Source organism: Phodopus roborovskii, unplaced genomic scaffold (assembly GCF_943737965.1).
Source record: "Phodopus roborovskii unplaced genomic scaffold, PHOROB, whole genome shotgun sequence".
In the NCBI taxonomy this organism is placed as follows: domain Eukaryota; kingdom Metazoa; phylum Chordata; class Mammalia; order Rodentia; family Cricetidae; genus Phodopus; species Phodopus roborovskii.
In genome coordinates this window covers 4,234,094-4,257,792 of record NW_026126566.1, presented here as the reverse complement: position 1 = coordinate 4,257,792, position 23,699 = coordinate 4,234,094, and the positions used below count along the sequence as shown (strand labels likewise).

At 42.7% G+C, this 23,699-nt stretch overlaps 2 protein-coding genes across 3 annotated transcripts in view; both read left to right on the top strand.

Moving 5' to 3' along the window:
- The window catches only part of Stard4 (StAR related lipid transfer domain containing 4), a 1,044,307-nt gene that overhangs the window by 480,647 nt on the left and 539,961 nt on the right, over positions 1-23,699 (top strand). The window lies entirely within an intron of this gene.
- Epb41l4a (erythrocyte membrane protein band 4.1 like 4A) overlaps positions 1-23,699 on the top strand; it is a 188,272-nt gene that overhangs the window by 128,406 nt on the left and 36,167 nt on the right. For both annotated transcript variants that reach the window (XM_051202348.1, XM_051202347.1), the window contains exons 11-13: positions 3,774-3,865; positions 5,499-5,576; positions 10,219-10,340. In XM_051202348.1, the coding sequence (XP_051058305.1) occupies positions 3,774-3,865; positions 5,499-5,576; positions 10,219-10,340 (292 nt within the window). The remainder of the gene's footprint in view (positions 1-3,773; positions 3,866-5,498; positions 5,577-10,218; positions 10,341-23,699) is intronic.

The following is a 23,699-nucleotide window of genomic DNA, read 5'->3' as shown; positions in this document are numbered from 1 at the left end:
ATTTGAGAGATGAAATTTCCTTATCTACTTAAAATCTGTATCTCTAGTGTGAGTTTCCAACCCAAGGATGTGTACGTTTTCCAATTTCACTGCTTGCTTTTGCTTTATGAGTAGCTGAGAAGGAAGTTATTTTAGTCATTTGTTATGTTTCTTATTCTTTCCGTTTCTCCCTTCATGCCTAAAGTATGTTTAAAAGTATAAAATACTGTTTAGATCGAATGGAAGACTACCTACGGCATTTCAAATGTTACATTTCTCTTGAGCCTCTCCTGCTCCTCAGTGAGGCCTGGTAGGAAGCATCTCTGCCACAGGTCTCCAGGTATTTGCAGAATGACTATATCGTCCCATCTTTTGAAACGCTGATCTCTTTTGCTCACTAGTGGCCCATGCAGTGTATCTTTTCAAAATTACATGTATTTATGAATTTGTATATGTGAGCGCTTGTGCATGCATTAGGGGAGGGACACCTGTGGAGGTCAGAGGACAACTATTGAGTCCGTTCTCTCCTTCCATCATGTGTGTCCCAGGGACTGACGTCAGGTTATATGCCTTTACCCATGGTCTTATTGCCCCCCACCCCATATATCTTGAGTTACTTTTGGTGACCTTGGATGTGGGAAGTGTTTGGTAGGATTGTGGATATGCTTGTTCCTATAATTCCAGGGGACACCCACCTGTGGCTGTGTCTCCATAGAAACAAGTAGGAGCCAATTGAACACAGGACTCTGACACAGGCTCTTGTGTCAAGAGCACAGGCTTGAGAGATAGAAAATGGAGTGGCCCTGGATCAGCTGTGTCTTTGCAGTGCAAACCACTTCTATGACCCTGTCAACAGTGACAGCACCTCCCTCCCCCACTTCAAGCTCACCAAGAGAGGCAGCCAGCAGAGAAGAGCAAAGAGGTCAAGAAGACGGAAGGTGTCCACTCAGGAGTTTGTGGATATAATCCAGGTCCTGAATTCTCACGAACAGTGCAATCAAGGGCATGCCCCACTCTGTTCTCCTTAGAAACCCAAGTGGCAGTGACGTCCTCATCCTGTCTTAGGTACAAAGGACATAAGCTTGGTTAACTTACCAACCTAGAAGAACAGAGTCAGACAGCAGCAGTGCTTACAGCATGAGTGACGGAAGCTCTAAAGGTGTTTGAGTGACTGACTTAGCAGGCTTTGGGTGCTGGGTAGGGAATTTTAGCTGTTACTCATGATGGCTTTCTCCCTTCACTTAAACTGCTGAGTGGGAGGAGTGTGAATGGCCACATCTGTTTTGGAATGGTCCCGGAGTGCCTTGTCAGCTCATTGGAGCCCGCAGCACATGACAAAACTACGCAGGATTTACTCAGAATACCTGGCTGCCACTCTAGTAACACCAACCTTCCTTTGGTACTTGAACACCTGACCCCCACTCTAGTAACACTGGGCTTCTTTTGGTACTTGAATCATTCTGTGGCAATGCAACAGAAAACAGGCAGCTTGTCTGGAGCCATTGGTGTCTGTGGGGAATGAGTTTGCACTTGCATTTTTCGCAGCAGGGGTAATTAGGCTCCTCTGTCCCTCTGTCTGTGCCCAAGAAAAACCAAGTTCCAGTTGGAGTTACAGTGACTTTTATCTTTTTATTAAGTGGTGATAGATTAAAATATATGTATTAAGAACTGGTTATCACTTAACCGGCTTTCAATAAGAGAAGCAAAATAATACGGACATGTGAGAGATAACGTGAAAAACAATCCGAGGAAAGTTTGGAATGAGGGGGAAATGTATTTTATTTTAAAGGCTGGATAATTTTAAATTTCCCCCGTACTTTTGGAAATCTGGGTTCTACATAATTACAGCTTTTGAAAATTTGACTTAGGTACTAGGTGTCTCCTTGATGGACGCTTTTGCTGAAATGTTGAGTGTGTTAGAGACAGGGTTCTGCTCCCGTTTTCCATCCATGCTGAGGCCCGTGTGTACCATGCCTGGTGCTCTGGTTGTTGAAAAGTGCAGGGAGGTGGCCTGTCCCCGTGTGTGTGTGTGTGTGTGTGTGTGTGTGTGTGTGTGTGATAGGGAGAGTCAGGCTGTCCTGGCTTTCCCTTTTCCTTAGTGACTTACTACTGTAGGATGCGCTCACAGGCAAACTTTGACATGAGTGACCTGGGCACTGTAGTTAGGACAATCCAGTGGTGGGCAAGCCTGGAGATGGGAAGTGGGGACAGCGGCAGTAGGGAGGGCTTGAGCCGTTCCTGGGAATCCAACTTGGGTAGCCTGTGCTTTTGAGAAGCGTACTGGGAGGAGAGTGGTTGCTCTCTCAGACCCCTGTCTCTTCCTGGCCCCAGTCTCTGCTCCTCTCCAGCCTCAGTGTCTTTTGCTGTTAGGAAAAAGGTGACCTAACATCACCGAATTTCCCCCTCATGTCTTTTTATAGTCCTATAGTTCACACAAAAGTCACCAGATAGCCTCGCTACAGGGAGCAGTAACTGCCTTTGGAGGCCACTTGGCCTTTCTGTGTCCCTTGAGACTTATGTTCTCTCTTCACGGCCTCTCTGACTCCTGGCTCCTTTTGACCCACATCATGAGCATCGAGCATCGTCCTGTGATTCACCTTTAACACCTGCCCTCTCTACTGGACATCTTACACATTCCCAGGGGACAGTGCTTGTGGCAGGAGATGTGACCTCTCTTTTGCATGGGGCGCATGTGTGCTTACCAACCCACTTGGCATTCTGCAGACATTTCTACTTAATATTTTGGCCTGACCTTGCTGCCCATTGTCTCCAATTTTTCCCATGTGCTGTCTACTCACACCTAAACAGAATCCCTGAGAATTTCCCTACCTTCTCTCCTTCCCCGCATGAGGGTTTGGTATTGGGCTAGCTTTGCCGTAATGTGACTGTGTGGCCGTGCTTCAGCCACATCCCGCATTTACAGATACACTCCTAAGTTAGGCAGCGTCATTCCAATTGGGCTTGGGGAGGGGGGATTCATGTATACATACATTCCTTGTTGAAATGTGGACAAATATTCCAGTTATTGCTGAGCACTACTGCCATTGTGTTCATAAGTTCATAGGAAACTTACTCCACAAGAGTTGCTGCGTTTGAGGTTAGGATTTGATTTTTATCAATGATAATATCAATGTATAACTTCATAGAGCTTCTGGTGCTAATTCTGTTTTGCTTGATTTTCTGTTTAGTCATTGAAAATAGCATTTCACACACACAAAAGCAGAGTTGCATGTTCTTAGCTCCTTATATATCAACTAACCACTAGATTAAAATAAAAATTAAAAATTTATATCTGGTGCATGATGTACTGCATCTATCATGGAATTTAATTTTATCCACCGAATAGTTCAGTGCGGTGGAGGCTGCCCCTCTTGCTGCTTCTTCCAGAGTTGCTCTAGAGAGTCTAAGTGTGCTTTCCCCATCTCTGGAAGCAGTAGGGTTAAGGGCTCTATGTATGGGCAACCCCCTCTTTGTTAGGAGCTGAATTCCACAATCAGTGTTTCCTGTATACAGTGGCCATTTATGATGGACAGTCCTGCAGGATTCCGGTGCCTGGATTATCCATAGTCATAAGACAACATAGAAGGAGATAATAAAGGTGACTGCCCTGAGATTTAAATAGAAGTTATGTTTCATAATTGTAAACAGTGGAAAGTCATTTTTAATGTAACCTTCCAAAAATAGCTATCTTTCGGTGTTAATCTCTGTTCATCCGGATTTCTCAGCCCTTGAGGAGGGCTGCCCTCCAAAGAATGTTAAGCCAGTAATCACTGTTCTCTCCCTGTCTCTTGCAGTGTAACGAAACCTCCTTCTTTTTTGAAGCTCGAACCAAAACTGCTTGCAAGCACCTCTGGAAGTGCAGTGTGGAGCATCATACATTTTTTAGGTTTGTTAACAGAACGTTTTGTCCCTGTTACAGTAAATGAAGGTGCTGTTTGGTTTTCATAACAAGTATTGTGTTGTGTGAATGTGGTAATATTTCTTTAATTTATTCAGCTCCTCATCCTCTTGTTTGCGTTAATGCATATATAGACACATATGTGATACAGCTGCATATGCACTTATGTCCAGATTGATGTGCACATATATACACGTGTGGTAATCTTCATATGTACTTATGATCAGATTGGTATTCGTTGCTCACACTGTTAGAACAATTCAGGGATGATTTTTAAAAACTGAACATAAAAAGTTCAGAATCACCTAGCACCTGTGTGATGTGGATGGAAATTTGGTGTTTGGCTGTGAATGTTCTGCAGTCGAGGTATCTCAGAGCAGCTGGGTAATCCTCCTGACTCTGCCTCCCACATGTTGGGACAGGCATGTGCCATCATACTCTGTCTTGGAAGGGACACTTTTTGCATCATTACACTTTTTTTTAATTGTTTCATGTCCGTTTGTCATGAAGTTCAAAAGAAAACAACAACAAAAAACAACTTCACTTGATAACACGTTGTTTACTGACTCAAGATTGGATTCCTTGCAGAGAAAGCCTGTCTCAAAAAACCAAAAAAAAAAAAAAAAAAAATATATATATATATATATATACATATATATATATATATATTGGATTCTTCCCCTTAGTCCCATACTGTTTGTACTGGAGTATTAAAAAATGACTGTTACTCCAGCCAGGTGCACCCCTTTGATCCCAGCATGGGGGGCAGAGGCAGATCTCTGTGAGTTCCAGGGCAACCTGACTTACTGACTTACATACCGAGTTCCAGGACAGCCAGGACTATGTAATGAGGCCTTGTCTCAAAAGAAGAAAGAGTCCTTTGTACTGGTCTGTTAGGGAAAAGTGGTGGCCCGGAAGCCTAAGACTTTCCCCACAGTCAGTGACACTGGGCCCAGGATCCCTCAGGGTAGTGTCTGTTGCAAGTGTCCTGAGGTGGGAAATGCTGGAATATGTTGTACAAAGAGTGAAGCAGCACTCCATCTGATGTGATTAGCTGCCACTCAGCCTTCACATGAGTAACTAGAATAGTGACAAAATTCCCAAGATAATAAAGACTAAGGTGAACCACCATTGGCATTTCCTACAGAATCTCAGAAAGTATGAGTGAGCTGTGTTTCAAATTTAGCCTGATTAAGTGGTTATGGTTATTGGCCTGAGCAGATGGTTCCTTTGCTCAGTGAGCTTGCTGTCCTAGCAGAGAACCTGAATTCAATTCCCACAACTCATGTCAGCCGCTCACCACCACCTTTAACTACGTATCCGGGGCACATACACACACAAACACACACATACATACACATACACACACACACATACACACATGGACACACACACAGACACACACATACACACACAAACACACACACACAGACATACACACACACACAAATTAAAATGAACACAAATTAAAAATAAATCTTTAAAATAACAGCTATTATTTCCTCCTGGTATGTAGAATAAGTAAAATATTTTGGCCATCTCTGTTAAATCGTTTTCTGTATAGCTTTGTGCTCAAATGTTGTACTTACAAATCTTTGTTTTTCTTTTTCAAATTAATTAGAATGCCAGAAACAGAGTCAAATTCATTGTCAAGAAAACTCAGCAAGTTTGGGTCCATAAGTTATAAGCATCGGTACAGGTAAATGGCATCTCCCCCTGCCCTTGGGATTTGTGTATGTAAACAAGTTTTTAATTCAGTTACCTACATATAGGCATAATGAAATATGTGGGTTCCCCTCCCCGCCAGCAGTGCCAGTGTACTGTATCAATAAATCTTTCTTGACAGAAATGACTTTTCATTTGTAAATGTGTTTAACATCTCTATTAGCTATGTAAAGTTAGGGGCTTTATTACATTCAGGATTTCATTTTGCTATAATTGTCAGTTATTTCCAATTTTGTTCTGTGATTAGGAAACAAAGCAGATGCTCCGATTACAACTGACTGGTTTGTATATTGTATACAATATACTGGCTTGTATATTCAGTTGGTCCCTTATCAGACAGTTTATATTCTACATCAAGACATGCTTTTACATACATAACTTGCATACATGTAAAACCTGCTAGTTATGCTAATTTTGTGTTAGCTTTGTTGGGCATCTTGTCTTTGTTGTTTAATACTTTCTATTGCTTCTGTGCTATTATCTACACTGAAGAAACTAAGGCTTAGGGACACCAAGGCACTTGGTGGAGTAGGATCCATGACTCTGTGGCCTGCACTTTTCATTATTAACGGACTCAGCTCATGGAGAGAAAACTTGACCACCATGCAGCTCGATGCCTCCCCCCACCACCACCACCTTTTTTTTTGAATCCTGAACTAAAAGTGGGAGTGAGCCTGTATTTTGAAAAAGCATTTGTTTTGCTTCAAATCCTTCTGTTCAGTGGAGAGGTGTGATGTTTCAGGAATGTTGTTGGGGCCTCAGATATACAAAGATTCAACTCTAACCACTCTGCCATCAAGGAGATGCAGTATTCCTTAGGCAGAGAAGCAGACTACCGGGTCTGCCGAAGCCAAGCATCATGCAGAAATGCCACCATCAGCTGCTTAGGGACATCACTGGATGAAATGCTTCCACAGGACATGGAAAAGAAAGTCATGTTTGCAGGGCCCCAGTATGTCAGGTTTTAATTCCTCTCTTTTAGTGACCCACTTTGAAGTCTTAAATCTGAGACCAGAGCCAAGCCTTAAGAGTGACCAACAGTAGAGCTGTCTAGTGATTCCTGTGAATATGGTATTTAGTAGAGAATGTGCTCATTTGATGACAAAAAGAAAAATATTATTTATTCTAGGCACTTTCAATTTTGTATGAAGGCTTTTTTGTTGATGTGTAAATATTTAGCCTTCAGAGTTTCAGAGTTTTTCCTTAGATGAGAATAAAACTATGAGATATTTGAGAGGATAGAATATACTGTTATACCAAAAAGAACAAGCAATACCCAGTGTTTGTGCTGTTTTTCCAATCATGGTATTGCCAAGGCTAGAGAGAAAATGCTTAAATCTGTCTCCTTGTTAACGGACTGCAGCTAATAGGAAGGCATCTGTCTTCTTAGTGTTTAAATGATTAAAATTATAATCATGCTGTTTAACATACGTTGGAGTTAGTTGGCTTCTGCAAATATAGCCATACCTGATTTCTCAAGTTTATTGAAATGCAAATATTGTGGCTACTGGGAATTATTATTAGAAATTATTTTTATTGGATTTTGCATATTAAATATAATTTTTTCCAAGAAAGCAATTAAAGGTAACTTTTCCAGAATTGGATGTTCTGCTAAATCTGCTCTGATTTTATGGCTAATACTAAGTGCCCGGTAAATCTTAATGAAACCAAAATCTCTTTATTTGTGTGTAAGAAGCACTAACTTCAAGCCACTTGTGGGAGAGAGGCATTTCATTTGTCTAATCCCAGGTCAAGAAAGACAGGTCTCTGATTGCTGGATGGTCACTAATGTAGACTATTTAGTGATAAGAGTTGGCAAACTAACATCCTTTTAACCAGTATCACATATCACATGCCTGCCTTTTTTGTTGAAGTAATCTAGAGATAGAGATAACCTGAAATGAAATAGCTCTGGGACACAATAGTCACTGCTTGCAGGCTGTGTGATATGGTGGCAAATGAGCTGTGTCCCAAGCTGTAGTGTGTGTGTGTGTGTGTGTGTGTGTGTGTGTGTGTGTATGTGTGTGTGTGTGTATGTGCAGGTTCGTGTGTATGCATGTGTGTGTGATTGTGTGCATGTGTATGTATGTGTGTGTGTGCATATTCATGTGCATGCCTGTGTATGTGAGATTGTGTATGCATGTGTGTGTGCTTGCATTTGTGTGTGTGTGTGCATGTGATTTTGTGTATGTGCGTGTGTGTGTGTGTGTTTTCAGAGGTTCTTATGCTATGTATGTAAGGAAAGGAAGACAGATTTCTAGTCTATCTCTTCTGTCTTAGGGCTTGCTGAACACCAGCATCATTCTTGCAACTTTTAGGAAAATTAGTTTTGATTTAAGAAGGAAAAAAATCAAACATTTAATTGATGTGAGACAATCAGGCTTCAAAATTAAATTGGTAAGAAGGCTGAGCTGAAATGGAGACTGATGAAATCTTGATTAAGTATTTTGTTACATATTGATAACTCCATATTGGAGTCCCTTGAAAATTAGCTTTTCCTATTAACTGTTGTGAAGCTCCTTGAAAGAATGAGTTGCATGAGCTTCATGGGAGGCATGAGAAGCCAGCATCCTCTCTGTAGGATCCGAGCATAGGAGCTCTCGAATTTCACCAAGTGTGGAGAGACCCAGTTCTCAGGATGGCCTCCTTGGTGTCAGGTGCTTTCCCAAGCACTGCTTATTTGATCTGCTCGGTGGCCCACCAAAGAGGTAAGGTGTCCTCAGTTACAGGCTGGAAATTGGAGCCTCCCCCTGGGAAAATCATTAAGCTAAGGACCCGTAAGCAGCAAATCTGCTATCCGAAGCCAGGCAACTTTCCCCTGCTATTTCCCTCTCCTTCACTGTGATGCTCAAGAATGGTGGCTTGGCCAACCAGAATAGAGAAGATGCATGTGGCAGGGTGTGAGGAGGCATGGGTATGAGGATGTGAGGATGTGGGATTGCATGCCCACTGTTTGAAACCAGAGGGAAAGAGCATACTGTGAGGAGAGGTACAGTATAATGCAGAGGATGAAAGGGGGCTGCAGAGATCTCTAAAAACAAACAAAAAGCCCCAAAGGCCACACGGCTAGGAAAAGGCAGATCTGAGTTTTCCACAGGGCTTAGAATTTCAAATTAAATAGTTAAGTGTTCTGTTCTCCGTGCGTGCCGGCTGCTCTGTACTGACCAGATGGGGAGTCTGAACTCCGTTCTAGACCTGGATCTTGTATAGCCTATAGTAGATTAGTTGACATTTCTGGACCTTAGCCTTATTAATCTTGGGAAGTAATTTTTTTTTATTACTTTGTTCTTGGGAGAGAAACTATGAAGAAAATTGAATAATGAAGTATAGTTTCTTTATAAAATGCCCTATGCTCTGAACATTTAGTTATATTTTTATGACAGATGGTTTTTCCTCTGTGAAGTGAGGCATACACTATCCAAACCTTTTTGATGTTGGAGAAAGTCTGGAGTAAAGCAGACCTGATCTTTGCGCTACAAACCGTATGTGATAATGGGACTTTGTCTTTCGATGGGATTTTTTTTAAAGCTTTTCAGAAAAAGAGCATCTAAGATAGAGGAAAATAGGTTTGTTTTGGTTGACAGTTTCAGAGATTTCAGCTGAAGGTTAGTTGGGTTCTTTGCTTTGTGTCTCAGGTGAACCAGGGCCTTGTGGTGGGAGTGTTTGGTGGGAGAGATTGATGATGTCATGCTTGCTAAAGAGGGAGGGGTCAAGAAGGAGGAAAGGAGAGGAGACAGGTAGGTCTGGGTCCACATGTATTATACATACTCACTTGGACCTATTTCCTCCTATTAGTCCACACCTTTTAAACCGAACAATGGATTAACCCATTGCTGAGATTGTTAACTTCATAACCTAGTCATCTCTCATTATGGCTACTGGCTGGAGCCATACCTTCGACATATAAGCTGTGTGTGTGTGTGTATGTGTGTGTGTGTGTGTGTGTGAGAGAGAGAGAGAGAGAGAGAGAGAGAGAGAGAGAGAGAGAGAGAGAGAGAGGAGAGAAGGAGAGAGGCAGAGAGACAGAGACACAGAGACACAGAAATTGATTTAAATTAGAATGCCTGCTCAGGGAAAGAAGCTTGGGCTCCAGACCGTCACATGATTGCTAGAGAAACAAGCCCCATGTGGGCTTCTAGGTCTGCTCTTCCTCATTCTGGACACATAGGTTGTTAAGTCAGGAGATGTAATAAATGACTGTGCCGGGGTTTAGAAACAAAATCACACTCGTCTGTTGCAGGGGATGCCGTATGACTTGCACAGCATGGGACGGACTAGTAAGAGTACTGCCCTTGCATAGTTCACCCACCATGACTTCTCTAGTGTTTAGTTAGCTGTGGGCCTCAAGACCATTCGCAACCTTTATTGCTAGCCTGACCCGCCTAAACATAAACCTAGCTTTTGATAAATCTCCCCTTCCATCTGACATAATTCCATCCATTAGGTCAGTGCTACTTTCCTGGTTAGTATAATGGGCATCAATAAGAACCTCGGCATACTTATGTCCTGTTGCATCTGGGCTTTTTTCTTCTCCACAAGATACTCCAACTGGACTGTTGTTTAATTCTGTGGTCATATGGCTTTACTTTTGCTAATCAGAATGTTGCATTTTCAAGTGGCAGGACAGCTTTGCAAATGAGCCGAGATCTTTCTATCCAACTTCCCCGACCCAATCAGAACGTGGTGAGAAGTCGAAGCAAGACTTACCCCAAGAGGGTAGCACCAACTCAGCCAGCTGGTAAGTAGTCAACCCCAATGTGTCCAAGTGATCTAGCAATTTCTTTTAGGCTGGTGTGTAAAACGTGTAAAAACAGTTATATAATCTTTTTAATTTTTTATTATAATTTGAGTGCATGATTGTGTGTGCATGTGTGTGTATGCATATGCTAACATTTGTGTGCATGAATGTGTGTACACACACATGGCCCTGCATATGTAGAGGTTGGGTCAGCCCTGGGTGTTGGTTCTCATTCTCTCCTTTTGGTTGTTCATAGCTGCATATACCAGGCTAGCGGCAGGTGTGTGAACTTCTGGGGATCGTCCTGACTCTGCCTCCTATTTTGCTGTAGGAATACAGTGATTGCAGGTGCATGACTGCTGTTTTACTTGGGACCAAGGTTTCAAACTCAGGTCCTCACACTTGTGCTGCAGATGCCTCAGCCACTGAGCCACCTCCCTAGCTCTAGTCTCTTTGTTTCTAATACTAGAATTTTTAGTTTGACTCTGGAAAGTCTCAAATAATCAGACATTATTATTGCCTAACATTATTATTGTTATTTTCTGTGTTTTGGAGGCACCAAGGTCTCATATATCACAGCCTGGCCTGGACTGTGTAGACAAGGCTGGCCTTGCGCTCCTGATCTTCTACCCCTACTACCCAAGTGCTGGGATTCCATGTGTGGTCACCACACCCTGATAGTAATCACCCTTGAGCAGCTGTGGCTTTCCTGATGGTTATAATTTGTTTTTGGAGGAGTTTTAAGTGAGTAATCTCCCAATTTAGTGGATATGAGGTTGAACCAAAATAACTTTTAATACAAGTCTTTAAAAAAAAAGAAGAAGAAGAAGAAAGCATTGTTGAAGTAATTGTACAGAATCCAGAATGGCCTTTCAAAATTATTACTATTCTTTATTTTTATCATGAAACATAAATAGGAGTAGATGGGATCAGACATGCAGTCATTTGTGATCATGGGTATTTGTGCACATATGGAGTTTTAACTAGACTGTCAGTGCTCCAAACTATCAAGTGATTCTCTAATCACACTGTCCCCGTCTCATCGCAGCCAGAAGGAACCCTTGTTAGCTCACTTAAACTCATAAAAGGTATTTACTTTCCACTGTAACTTTACTGCCTCTACAGCCTTTTTCGGAGCAAGTTGGTTTATTTAGTATGTGTTTAATGTTGTATGAGTGGATCATGGTATGTGTTCTATTGGGTCTTGGTTCTTTTTGTTAGCTTTATGTACCAGACACTTGTTTCTAGTCCGAGTATTCATCCTCATGCTATTTTGCTGTTGGTGGATGATGTGCTGTTTGTATTGCAAGCACATACTATTTCTTTAGCAAAGCCACCCAGTCAGTCAATTTTAATGTTTGGTGCTCAAAGCTCCCAGGGTTTTCTTGCAAAACACTTCTCTGGGCATCGTCTGGTCCTCTCCGTGCCCTTACATGTGCACAGCCTCCTTTAAGCTGCATGATATCCCTGGAAGGAGGGCACAGGAAAAAGCATATTTGCTTATATAGTAGAGAAAAACATGGTCCTAGGAGCTAAAAGGAGGTGGGGGCTTTCTGTTCAGGGATAGGAGCCCTTTTCTCCTGGGTCTTTCTGCTGTATTCTTTGAAATGGATTGTTAATAATAAGAATGAACATCTACCCATTGTGTGAGAGCTGGTGTAGCCAGCCTGCCTTCTTGCCTGTGTTCCTTTCCGTTCCTTTCCTTTCCTTTTTCCTTTCCTTTCCTTTCCTTTCCTTTTTCCTTTCCTTTCCTTTCCTTTCCTTTTTCCTTTCCTCTTTCCTTTCCTTTCCTTTTTCCTTTTTCCTTTTTCCTTTCCTTTCCTTTCCTTTCCTTTCCTTTCCTTTCCTTTCCTTTCCTTTCCTTTCCTTTCCTTTCCTGTCCGGTCCGGTCCGGTCCGGTCCTTTCCTTTCCTTTCCTACCCTGCCCTCTCTTCCCTTCCCTTGCTCTCACAGAGATCTTCCTGGATCTGCCCCTCAAATAATGAGATTAAAAGGCATTTTCCACCGAGCCCAACTTGTATCATTTTTGGCATTTACTTCTTCATTCTAGCCTCACATTAAGCCCGTGAAGGAAGTGAGTGAGTTTGTTGTACGGCTCCTAGATGTAGAAATGACACCTGATTTACCATTTCTAAAGTCATTTTAATCTGTCCGGCTTTAGATTTCCTCCTCCCATTGGTCTTGGAGACACATTCCTTTCTGATGATTCTGTAGTGGCAAAAATAAATTTGCAGTGGATTTAAATTTGCAATTGAGTACCTTGCTGTCACTCCCATTTCACTGAGGAGGGCCCTAACATTCCAAAGACAGTTGGGTCAAGATTACTGTGGAGCAGATCTGCTGTGCACAGATTTTACTGGTCCTGCTGAGTCCACTGAGACAGTCACACGAAGTAGATGTATTACTTACCACTTGGGAAGCAAGGGGCAAAAGAAGCCTAGAAACCCCTGTGAGCTGGGGTCTTCAGGCTTAGCAATGCTTTATGGGGCAGGTAGAATCTTAACTGAGTTTCTTACTTCTGCCACACCTGAGAGACTCCGAAGGCAACATAACTCTGTATTCTGTGATCAGATGGTCATGTGAGGCACTGGGCTAAAGCTGTGATAGGCATTCAGCATGCAGAGAAGAGGAGGAGAGCCCAGGCTGACCTGGGAAGGACCTATAACTCAGGATGTCACCTTCCCTGGGAGGCACAGGAATAGGGTGTGTCAGACACTTCCAGCACGTGACATTCCCACACATTCTACAGTTAGCTTTGGGAAGTACAGCCAAGGAGAACTGGGTCAGTCTAAGGTCACCCAGAGAGCTTCTGCAAGCGCATGGTAATTGGCTTAAGTCAGTGTCTTGCATACACTTCTAGGCTTCTAATGGCTGGTCGTAGGTCTTAACATTGTACACCTTTATTTGTGAGCAATGTGGAATCCCATCGGGCTAACCATCCTGTGCTTAAGCTCAATAAGCAAACTTTCCACTCTGTTGAACTTCTGAAACATCATAAACACCATCTCCTTCCCATCTTCGTGTCATTTCATATTTCTTCTTGTCATCATTTTTAACTCATGGAATCTGATCAGTGCTACCCATATGCCTATAGTGTGGGATAGCCGCCCCTGGCCCCATCTCGAACGTGTGCAAGGGCACCTTTCTAATGGCCGCACTCCTGTGGGAGGAGTGTGGTGGGGTCCTAAGTTGTAGCCTTACCCTCATCGATCACTGTATGCTCCCCCTACCCCGGGGCCCTGTGGAGGAGGGCCATGGCTATGGAGCTGCTGTGAAGGAGACTGAGAAGGTGGGACCTACAATAAGGCCTCTTAGAATCCCAGCTTCCCAGAGAGTCCACCTTGCCATCCTCCACTCTGCCTCTGTCCCACACGGTTTCTCCAGCACAGCCTTTCACTCAGGTCTCTGTGGCTAGGACACAGTCATCACTAACCAGCCAGGAAAGAAACGGTAGTTCTCATTTGTTAATATTTTTGTGTGTTTTGTTTTTTAACTAGGCTATGGATATAGTGTTTAAAGTATATCAAGCCCTGGATTTTATTCCTAGAGCTAGAAAAACAACACAAAATAAACAAACAAAAAAACAAAAACAAAAAAACAAAAAAGCTTAAATTTCACTGGCTAAAAGGAAACAAAGTATTTCAAAAAATTTGATCATTATAAATGGCAGAGGCTGATTTCTCATTTTTTGCAGTGTTGGGGATTGAATCTAGGACTGCATGCTTTACCACCAAACTATATCCCCAGATTTGTTTCTTTTCAGTTTTTATTTTGGGAGAATGGAGAGATGGCTTAGCAGTTAAGAGTGATGTGCAGTTCTTCCAGAGGGTCTGAGTTTGGTTTCCAGTGCCCATGTCAGGTGGCTCACAACCACCTGTAACTCCAGCTCCAGGGCCAAATGAAAGCATACACACCTACATATAATTAAAACTTAATAATAAGAGGAAATATTTTTTAAATTAAGATTTTGTTTTTGTTTTGGATCAGGGTCTTGGTAAATTGTTCATGGTAGTCTTGGACTGTCCTACTAGACCAAGTTTAACAATTTTTAAAATAGGGACTATGGGGCTTTTTGTTTTTTGTGGGGGGGGGTGGGTTTTTTTGTTGTTGTTTGTTTTTTTTGTTTTCTAGGATTCACCCTGTATCTGACAGAAGTAGAGTTATAGTTTAGAGAAGACATAGGTTCTTTTTTACTATAATAAGTCCAACTATTATTTTTTATAGACTGCATCCTCTTAATATGAGCACAAATAAAGTTTTAGAACTACAGTGTTTGGAATCATCAGTATGTATTATTACCTTTCATTTCACTCTTTTTATATTAATAACAAGTAGCAATCGACTGCAGACAGTTGTTGCTAGTTTGTGTTTTTAGGTTATATGCACCTCTTTTTATTTTAGAAGACACCCCTTTATTCCTTTGGAAGAGAAAACAGTTCAGTCTGAGTAGATGACTTGCCTTATTTAACCTACACCCCAGCTCTCGGTGAGTTTAAAGAGCCTTGGACTCACCTCTCAGTCAGGAATAATACATGTCTGGTAGCTTAAAGGTCATTTCGTTTGGAATCTGCCAAGCATAGGTCTTGGCACCTCTGTGAGGAAGTACATTCCAGAGTCAAGATTCTGCACTCTGCAGCCTGCAGTCCCACCCAGGGGAGTTCAGTGCCAGGGCAGGCGGCCAGAGCATTCCAAAAATCAGAACTGCCTCCGTGGCTAGAGCCCCAGTGTGTGGAGAGGAAGGGAGGTGGCAGGCAGGAAGTATGCATATGTGCACAGCCCTGTCTCTGATAAGGTCTTGGCAGCTCAGGCAGGTGGGTTCTTGTGAGAAGTATCTACTGTACATAGGCAACAAGGACAGAATATTTAGGGAGGATCCAGGATTAGCTGTAAGGGAAATAAATAGTGGTGAAGACACTTGCACTCTGAGCAGGGCTGTGATCCCCTGGGGAGACACTGAATTTCTTAGTAACATCCCACCCAAGGACACAGGAGTTGCAGTATCATCTAGATCACAGAGGGCTGTGCAGTGGTTAGGAGCACTTGCTGCTCTTTCAGGGGATGGGGTTTCAGTCCCCATACCCACATTGCAGTTTGTAACCTGTGTGTAAGTCTAATTGTAGGGGACCAATGCCCTCTTCTGGCCTCTGTGGACACCTGGCATGCACACAGCACACACACATACATACATGCAGGCAAATATTCATATACATTAAATATTTTTTAAAGCAAGACAGTGTCATTGGTCTTCAGGCTGTGTGGAAGGGGCCATGGATACCACGATCACAAGGATGTGAGGGTCATTGGGCTGGGCATGCAAGCAGAGAGCTACTGCCTTGGCCATGGCAGCAGAGTACACTCATTATGCATTCACAATTTTCCCAGTGTTGTAGGAAGTACAAAACCTGGATATTTATGTGTACTTTTTAGAATTCCAAATATTAGTAATTGATTTCATTTAGAAAAACTATGTACTAAATCTGAGTGACAGATTTGATTTGTAAACTGCCTCTTTGGGGTCCCTGATTGGAAGAGCTGGGGTAAGTGGTTGACCTACCACATGGCTGTGAGAAGCCTCCACCTGTCTTGGGGCTCCCAATGGGCTTCTTTGGTGACCCCTGGGAGAGTCACATTCCCTTCCAATACTCCATCTCTCTTGGCATGAACACTTGGTCATTAGTAGGTTGGTCAGCTAACTGCAGGGAAAGATGTTGCCACAGCTCTAGACCATGGCAAATGATTTGGCTGACTGGCATGCCTGTTGGAGACATGAGGTAGGTCCAGCCAAAATGGTAGATGCCGAGAAAGCTTTGGATGCAGCAAAGAACAGTTCTACCTGCTGCAGTGTAGCTGTGGGCTGCTGAAGAGGCCAGTCAAGAGAGACATTTATTGGACACTTGCTCTAGCTATACAGTATGTCAGATGTGAGTCAGCAGAAGCCCAGCACATTGAATAGCCTTCAGATATTTTATGGTAAGGCAGAGAGGGGAAAAAAAAGGAAGCTGTGTGAATAGCATATCCATCAACCCAAGGTGTATCATTATCCCAAGGCATTGTGGATCTAGTAAGTACAGGAAGCCAGACCTTGTTAACCTGCATTTGGCCTCAGAGGTCCATGTTGCTAAGTTTGTAGTATTTTAAAGGCACACAGCTACCTTGAGCCTCAGTTCCCTCATCTGGCAATTGAGGATATTAATCCTGCCTCCTGGAGTATTAATCCTGGAGATGGTGTTTCAGACAGGTTGAACATCTTACTGTGCTTTAGTGCTGGCTTGGTACACTTCAGTTTCCTTCTGAAACCTACCCATCAGTGTTTGGATTATACTTACGATGCGGTCATACAAAGGATAATCTGGCTGTTATGGGACCATGGACAGTGGGCAGTGTGGGTGTAAAGAGGCCGTTTAAGTACAGTGAATGGGGATGGAGAAGGAAATTGGGGGACTTTCATGTCACTGAACAAGATTCAGTATTAACAGAATATGAAAGAAGAGGGAAGTTCAAGACACACTCTGATTTTTTTCCTCTTTGTTTTTTGAGATAGGGTTGCAGGCTGGCTATGAACTCATAAACTTCCTGCCTTTACCTCCCAAGTGCTGGGATGAAGATGGTTAGGCGTTGTCCTCCTTATTGGCCTCCTACTTTTTAGAGTAGACTTTAGTCTAAGATGATTTCTTTGTGGTAAGAAAACACTATTAACTTTTAACAACTTTACACTCTGTAAGTTCAGCAATGCAAAAGTGTGTTGTAGACAGTTCTTTGCAACAGTTTTCTCTTGTAGCACTGAAACTTTGCAACAGTTTTCTCTTCTAGCACTTTTTTTTTTTCTCACAAATGCTTTCTCCCACCAACTGCCTTCCTGCTTTCTCTCACACTCACTTCAAATGAGCATCATTCTCCTCCACCCAGGGATTTCCTATGACTGAGTTGGAAACTAGCTTCTTACAGGATATTTGTAACAGGGGCGTACCTGTCAATTTCCAAGTTCCCATAATTGATCATGTCTGTTCCTGGTGGCTTCCCTACTCGAGGGAATTAGTTGCTAGTCCTACTGGGTGCATTTTCACATCAAGCAGACAGTAGAAAGAGAATGGGCAAAGAAAGGATGAAGCCAAAGGCTGCAGAGAGCGGAAACAACATTGTTGAACAGACAGACAACATGGGGCTACTAAGGCTTTGGATTAAGGAATTCTTAATGAGCTCAACAGCTTCATCTGTCTAATGTGAGCAGGCTGTGTTGTAGGCACATCATCACTACCTTAAATATCCGGTAGTTGGGAACTGACCTAGGGATATATATTGTGCCTAGTACTATGTATTTGTCAAAAGAAATCCAAGAACAGGGTTTGAACTTGTGTTGGTACAATTCCACAGCTCCATGATACTTGCCATGAAAGACCAGGCTCTTGAAGGCACCCATCAGGGGAAGAGAATGTTAATAAGAAACATTTATAGGCATTCCTGTGTGCTTGGTTCCATACTTGAGCTCTACGGATGGTGCCCCTGGTGTCCCGCTCATTTCTTTTAGATGATGCTATGACCATGAATGTTTAGGTTAGAAAGTGGGAGCTGGGATTTGTCTGGGAACCACAGAGCAAACATGGCTATAATAAGTATATGGAATGATCTCTGGGATACAGTGTAAGCAAGGAATAGGGGAGGGAACAAAGCAGCATGGATCCTGGCAGTGATTTGTGCTCCCATTGTATAAAAAGACATACAGAAAATCATGGGTGGGGTATATGTGTGCAGATGCACATGCGGGCAGGGTATGTTACAAGCTAGCGATAGTAGTGGCCTTTAAAGGGGAAGTGTTTCTGAACAAATGGAGACTGGGAGGAAGATCGATTTTATTTGCTATTTTCCCCTGTGTTATAATTTATAAGTCTAGTAGTTAATTGTCATGAATACATTATGCTGGGAAAATGATTTCAAATATACATTGTTCTTTTTTCAAAAGAGATAGTCCTTGAAAGGCTCTGAGGTGAAGACACTGATATTATTTTAGAAAGTATACAGTGTGATTCATAGAGCAAGTAACAGGACATACCAGACCAAGCTTAGAAAACTCCATGTCAGGAATGTCTCCAGTGTCAAGAAGCTGACAGAAAGAGAGGTCAAAGAAGGGCAGAGCCTATTGGGCTCAAAGAGGGGAGGCACAGTTGCTGAGCCAGGAGGACTCAGGACTCTGGGTCCAGGGATTCACAAGCCCCCTCAGGCTACAGGCTTAACATCGTTCTGTCTACAACATGAGCAGAGAGTTTTCAGAGGCTGCAGCGAGGCTCTTCCATGCCTGTGCACCTTAGCCTGATGTTAGAGAGGATTGCTGATGGGACCTCACAGAGCACAGGCTTCATTCCAGAGAAGGAAGAGTCATGAGCACACAGAGTCCTTGCAGGAGCTGAAGTGGGACCGGTGCTTTGTGTTGCAGGTAAGGAACCAGGACCCAGAGGAGACGGAGTGGTTGCTAAGAATAACTGGTTCTTTAGCTTGGAAGGTGCCTGGGTCAAGATCATTTGGGACTAGGGACTGGAAAAAGTGAGAGGAAGGAGACTGGGAAAAGATGAGGACATGATAGCCCTCACACCTGTCAAACTCTGCATGCTTGTTCGTGTGTTTATCTTCTCTGGTTGGCCAAGGACAGGAAAAGGAAGAAATTAGTGTTAATTCTCTTCCCAGGCATTAGGACAAAGTGTTCTGAACACAAGCTGCTGTGTGGTGGCTGTGGAGATGGTGCCTAGAAAATTAACACAGTGCTAACTTTGTTTTGGACAGCGTGCGGTTCAGCCTCTTCTTTTTCAATGTGACAGATTGGAATTAGATAATCTACTGAGATAGTGTCCAACTCTGGGTCTCTGCATTGCCTTCAGCCTGACTGTAAGAATGTTCTGAGGAGAATTGCGGTGCTTGTTGCCTGATTAGGCAAGCCTTCCATTGGGAAAGTAGGGACTAATGAGAAGGGAGAAAGGTGTGTGGTTATCAGCAGTTTCCACTCTAACTGTAGTAAGACCTTACAGCCTACACTCATCCCATTACCCATAAAACAAAGGAATCGGGTATGTAAACTTTAGGAAACTTTCTCCTCCCTAAAACTGCCTCTATGTTCCCTGGCTCACCTGACTCAGAGTTGGAAGGATCAGACGTAAAAATGATAGAAAAGACTTAGGAGGAAACATCACCATATGCTCAACTGTTGCCACTTCAAAACTCCCATAGATCTGTGAAAACTATTGTCCCAGATTACAAAATATGTCTTTGTGGGGCTGGAGAGTCACCTCAGTGGTAAAGAGCACTTGCTGCTCTTGCAGAAAACCCAGATCCCATTTTCAACCCCCATATGGTTGCTCACAGCCAGGAGTAACTCTAGTCTAAGGGACCTAAAACCTTCTGACATCATCGGGCACCAGACACACATGCAGGCAGGCAGAACATTCATCTACGTAAAATAATTTCAAATCATTTAAATATATTTTTGTTATTGTAAATATATAGCATTTTATATTTCAAAAATCATTTTAGCGGATTAATTAGACCCCCTCCCCTTAAAGGTTAAATGGAATCCTTATTGCCAAGTTGAGTGTATTAATTGTAACAACCTTTGCTCCGATGTCACTTTTGAATTACTCTTTTAGTTAAAATTGATCAGATGATTCTGGCATTTCTACCTCAGTTCCTAGTTAAGAATGAGTGATGTCCATGGGGTGAGAACCAGGGAGAGACGGACATCTCTTCTGGGAGGTTGTCTGGCTTTTGTTTGACTTTGACAGCTGTGTTCACACAGCTGTGGACTAGCCCCTTCTTGAGCCTGCTTGTGGAAGCCAGTAGCGGGTGGGATTGACTCTGCCTCCACACTTGTTTGCTGTCAGGATTCATAATGCTGTGCCTTGATTTCAAAGTTAGAAAAAGGCTTTGTGTGCCCCATTGCTCCTTCCCAGGCAGAGGGTAAAGGATTTTTTTTTTTTTTTTTTTTTTGAGCTGTTTGAGATTCTGTTTGTGGCATAGGTATTCTGGAGCATACAGCACCTAAGATTTATGCCTCTGCTTTACTCTAAGATGGTGCTTGGATTTTCTTCAGACTCTGAAGTGGGTGGATTTGTATGATTCTGTTTGCCTTAGACATTGATTTCAGGATGAAAAATGTTTGGGGTTCCCTGAGTTCAGGGTAGCTATAGTAGGTGTAGGGAGAGGAGGGGAAGCCAGGAGAGAAAGGAGCTCCATTCACTCCCCACTGCTGGAAGTGCCCTGCACAGCATTTGGAGCTCTTTGCTGAGTGCATTTTCTAACTGGAGGGCAGTTGGGACAGCCCCCTCTAAGTATGGTCTTGTTTGTGGTAAGAACAGGGCATCTGAGGAACTCTCAAGTCAAACTCCTCCAGAGACGGTGAATCCGGTGAATCCGAATGTATCACAAGAGTCACTTGGCCCGGCACAGCCAACCATTTGGGCTGTATGGTGGTCCCATGTACTGCTGTGAACAGCTGGTTTGCGGAGAAAAATGAAAGTTGAGTTGTAAAACACTGAAGGACCACACTGCCTTGAGCACAGAGGGAAAGGGAGACTTTGCTTCAGTGAGTTCCAGTCTGTGAGGTCCTCGGGGTCTTCACCTTATATCTCCTTAGTCAGAGCTGGCTTAGTTGCTCTGTAACAGTTTTAGTAGCACTAAGGGAGATAGTTTTCTAGTTTTCTTTCTTTCTTGTTTCTAATTAACAACCAAAACAGTTGTTAACAATCCTTAATCAGTCATTGACCAGACATCTGGAACAGACTAGGATTTTAATCCAGGTCTTTGAGATGCTAGGGAACATAATTGAAAATGAGTTGTAAACTCTTTAAAAGTAAAATGGCTAGAATTATATGAAAATACACAAAGCTGATTTCCCTTCTGTTGTATGATTTCTTCCTTGGGCAGATACATCTTGCTCCAAAAGATTGTGTGGGTTGGGGGGTATGTTATGTGTGTACGTGGAGGTCAGAAGACAAAACGTGGGAGTCGGGCCCCTTGCTCCACCATGTGGATTTCATGGATCAAACTTGGGTCATCGGGCTTGGCAGCAAGCTCTTGTACCTAGTGAGCCATCTTGCCAGCTCTTGGTAATGTTCTGCAGATTTATAAAGGAACAGCAAGTCACTCTGCTGGAACTCGACTTGTAGCCTAGGTGGTTTTGAACTTATGCTTCTCTAGACTCTAGAGTGCTGGGCTAACAGAGTTGTGCTGGAGTGTTGACCCATTTCTAAAAGACATGACCTAAGTTTGGGGTGGCATTTCCTCAAGCAAAGGGTGAAAGGCAGTAACAGGTCAGGTGCAGTGAGCATTGGGTAGATTCAAGTGTTTGTTCAAGGTTGTTTCCCTTTGTTCACACACTTTTCTATTCTGCATTGAAGCTGATGCTTATCTGCACTGTGTAAAAGATTTATCAATGTACGGCCAGTCTGAGTAGATGTATTATGACAAACTGGTGTGTGGCCCCTTTCTGCGAGTGCTTGGCATTCCAAGCATAACTACCCAAATTGGAGACACAAGGAAACCTAAAAAACTATTGCCTGTTCACTTTGAGCCTAAACTTTAGTGAAATTACCACAAAGGATACCTTTCTGCTTCCCCTTCTTATTTAGCAAGGATTTATAGATCATCTCCAAGCATGAGACCCCATTTCATGAAGCAAAATAAATAAAACATGGCCACTAATGTGTACAAGTTCAGACATAACAAACACAAGGCAATCATTTAACACCCTAAATGCTGTGCCAAGGACTTTCTATAAATTGTCTAATTTAACCCTCTGGTTCACTATATAAATGGTTCGTGGTACCCCATTTCATAGATGAGAGAACAGAGAGAGACCCGGAGGAGTTTTTGTCCAAGATCACCAGATCAGTGAGTAATGAGTGAATTAGCAAAGGTGAGAAACAGATCTGTATTTTAACTTCGCTTACTTAGCCTCTTACAGCCTAGAGATATGAAAGATGTGGTTCTGACAGATGGCATGTGTCCTATGTCAGTGGGGGCACTGAAACGTAAGACAGGAGAGTGCTGGAGAGATGCCTCAGTGGTCAAGAGCTTTTGCTTTATTGGAGGGCAGGGACTGGGATTCTAACCCATGTGAGACAGCTCCCACTGCTTCTGAAGCTGCTTCTGGCCTCAGTGAAAATATATACTAGGACACACTAAAAATAAAATAAAATAAAATAAATAAAATGGTCTTTAGCAATAGTACCAAAGGCCAGGCATGATGGTCACACCTTTGATCCCAGCAGAGGCAGGTGGATCTCTAGGTGTTCAAGGCCAGCTGAGGCTACATCTCAACAGACAAATAAACAACAACAACAACAAAAACCTTTGGAAAAAGTGAGGAGGATAATTTGACTGGCTGGAGGTGATCTATGGTGATTCTGTGAAGGAAGCCAGTTTTGAAGGACACATAATAGGAGTTGATCTGTAGCTGGCACTTTCCATGCATCCCTGGGTTTGTAGCTGAGGAATATATAATAAAATGCAGTTTAGAAGGCAAAAGGTGCAGCTTTTGTTTGTTTTTTCTTACTTGTTCCTACCTTGTGCCTGTCTGTCTCTGTGTCTATCTCTCTCCCTCTCCTTCCCTTCCTTCCTTGTCCCCCCTGTCCGCCCCCATGTCTGGCCCCTCTCTATTGGGATGGTGATACCTTGCTTCTGTTGTTCTGTCCAACTCCAAAGAACTGTTTGGGGTCATGTGTCCTGATTCCTGTTAAGAGTGGGACATCATGGAGGCTTTTAGGACACTAGTAGTTTAGTAGTTTGGATTGAATTAATTTCTAGACATGCTGGCTTTCTCTTCAGTGTGCTCTCTGCAGTGAAATATTTTACAAAGGAAACTAGAGCTCTCCTCCAACTGAAATCTATTGTATCTGTCTTTAAACCTCCTTGGATGGTGTTGGGGAAGTGAATGCTTCTAATTATCAAGTAACATATCTTCTTCTAAATCATTTTCTCATTTTGACTCTCAACAAAATTGAAGGACCCATGACCTGATAGGATATTCAAAAATAATTGCTTATAGTGTGTCATGACTAGATATGTAATTCTTAGAGGTGCTTTGGGATGTCAATGTGACCCCTTAGCAGAATACTTTTTCTCTACTTGCTTATGTGCTCAAGAAGTCTCATCACTCAGAAAAAAAATCAATGGGATTAAAATGGTGATAGAATCTTTGTTAAACAGCTTCATTCTTCATTGTGCTAGAACTTGCTTTGTTGGATAGGCGGTCCCTACAAAAGCACAGAAATCTACCTGCTGCTGCCTCCTGTGTGCTGAGATTGAAGGTGTGGACCACCACATCCATCCAACAGTAAAATGTAAAAAACAGGCATTTTATTAGTGTGTGTGTGTGTG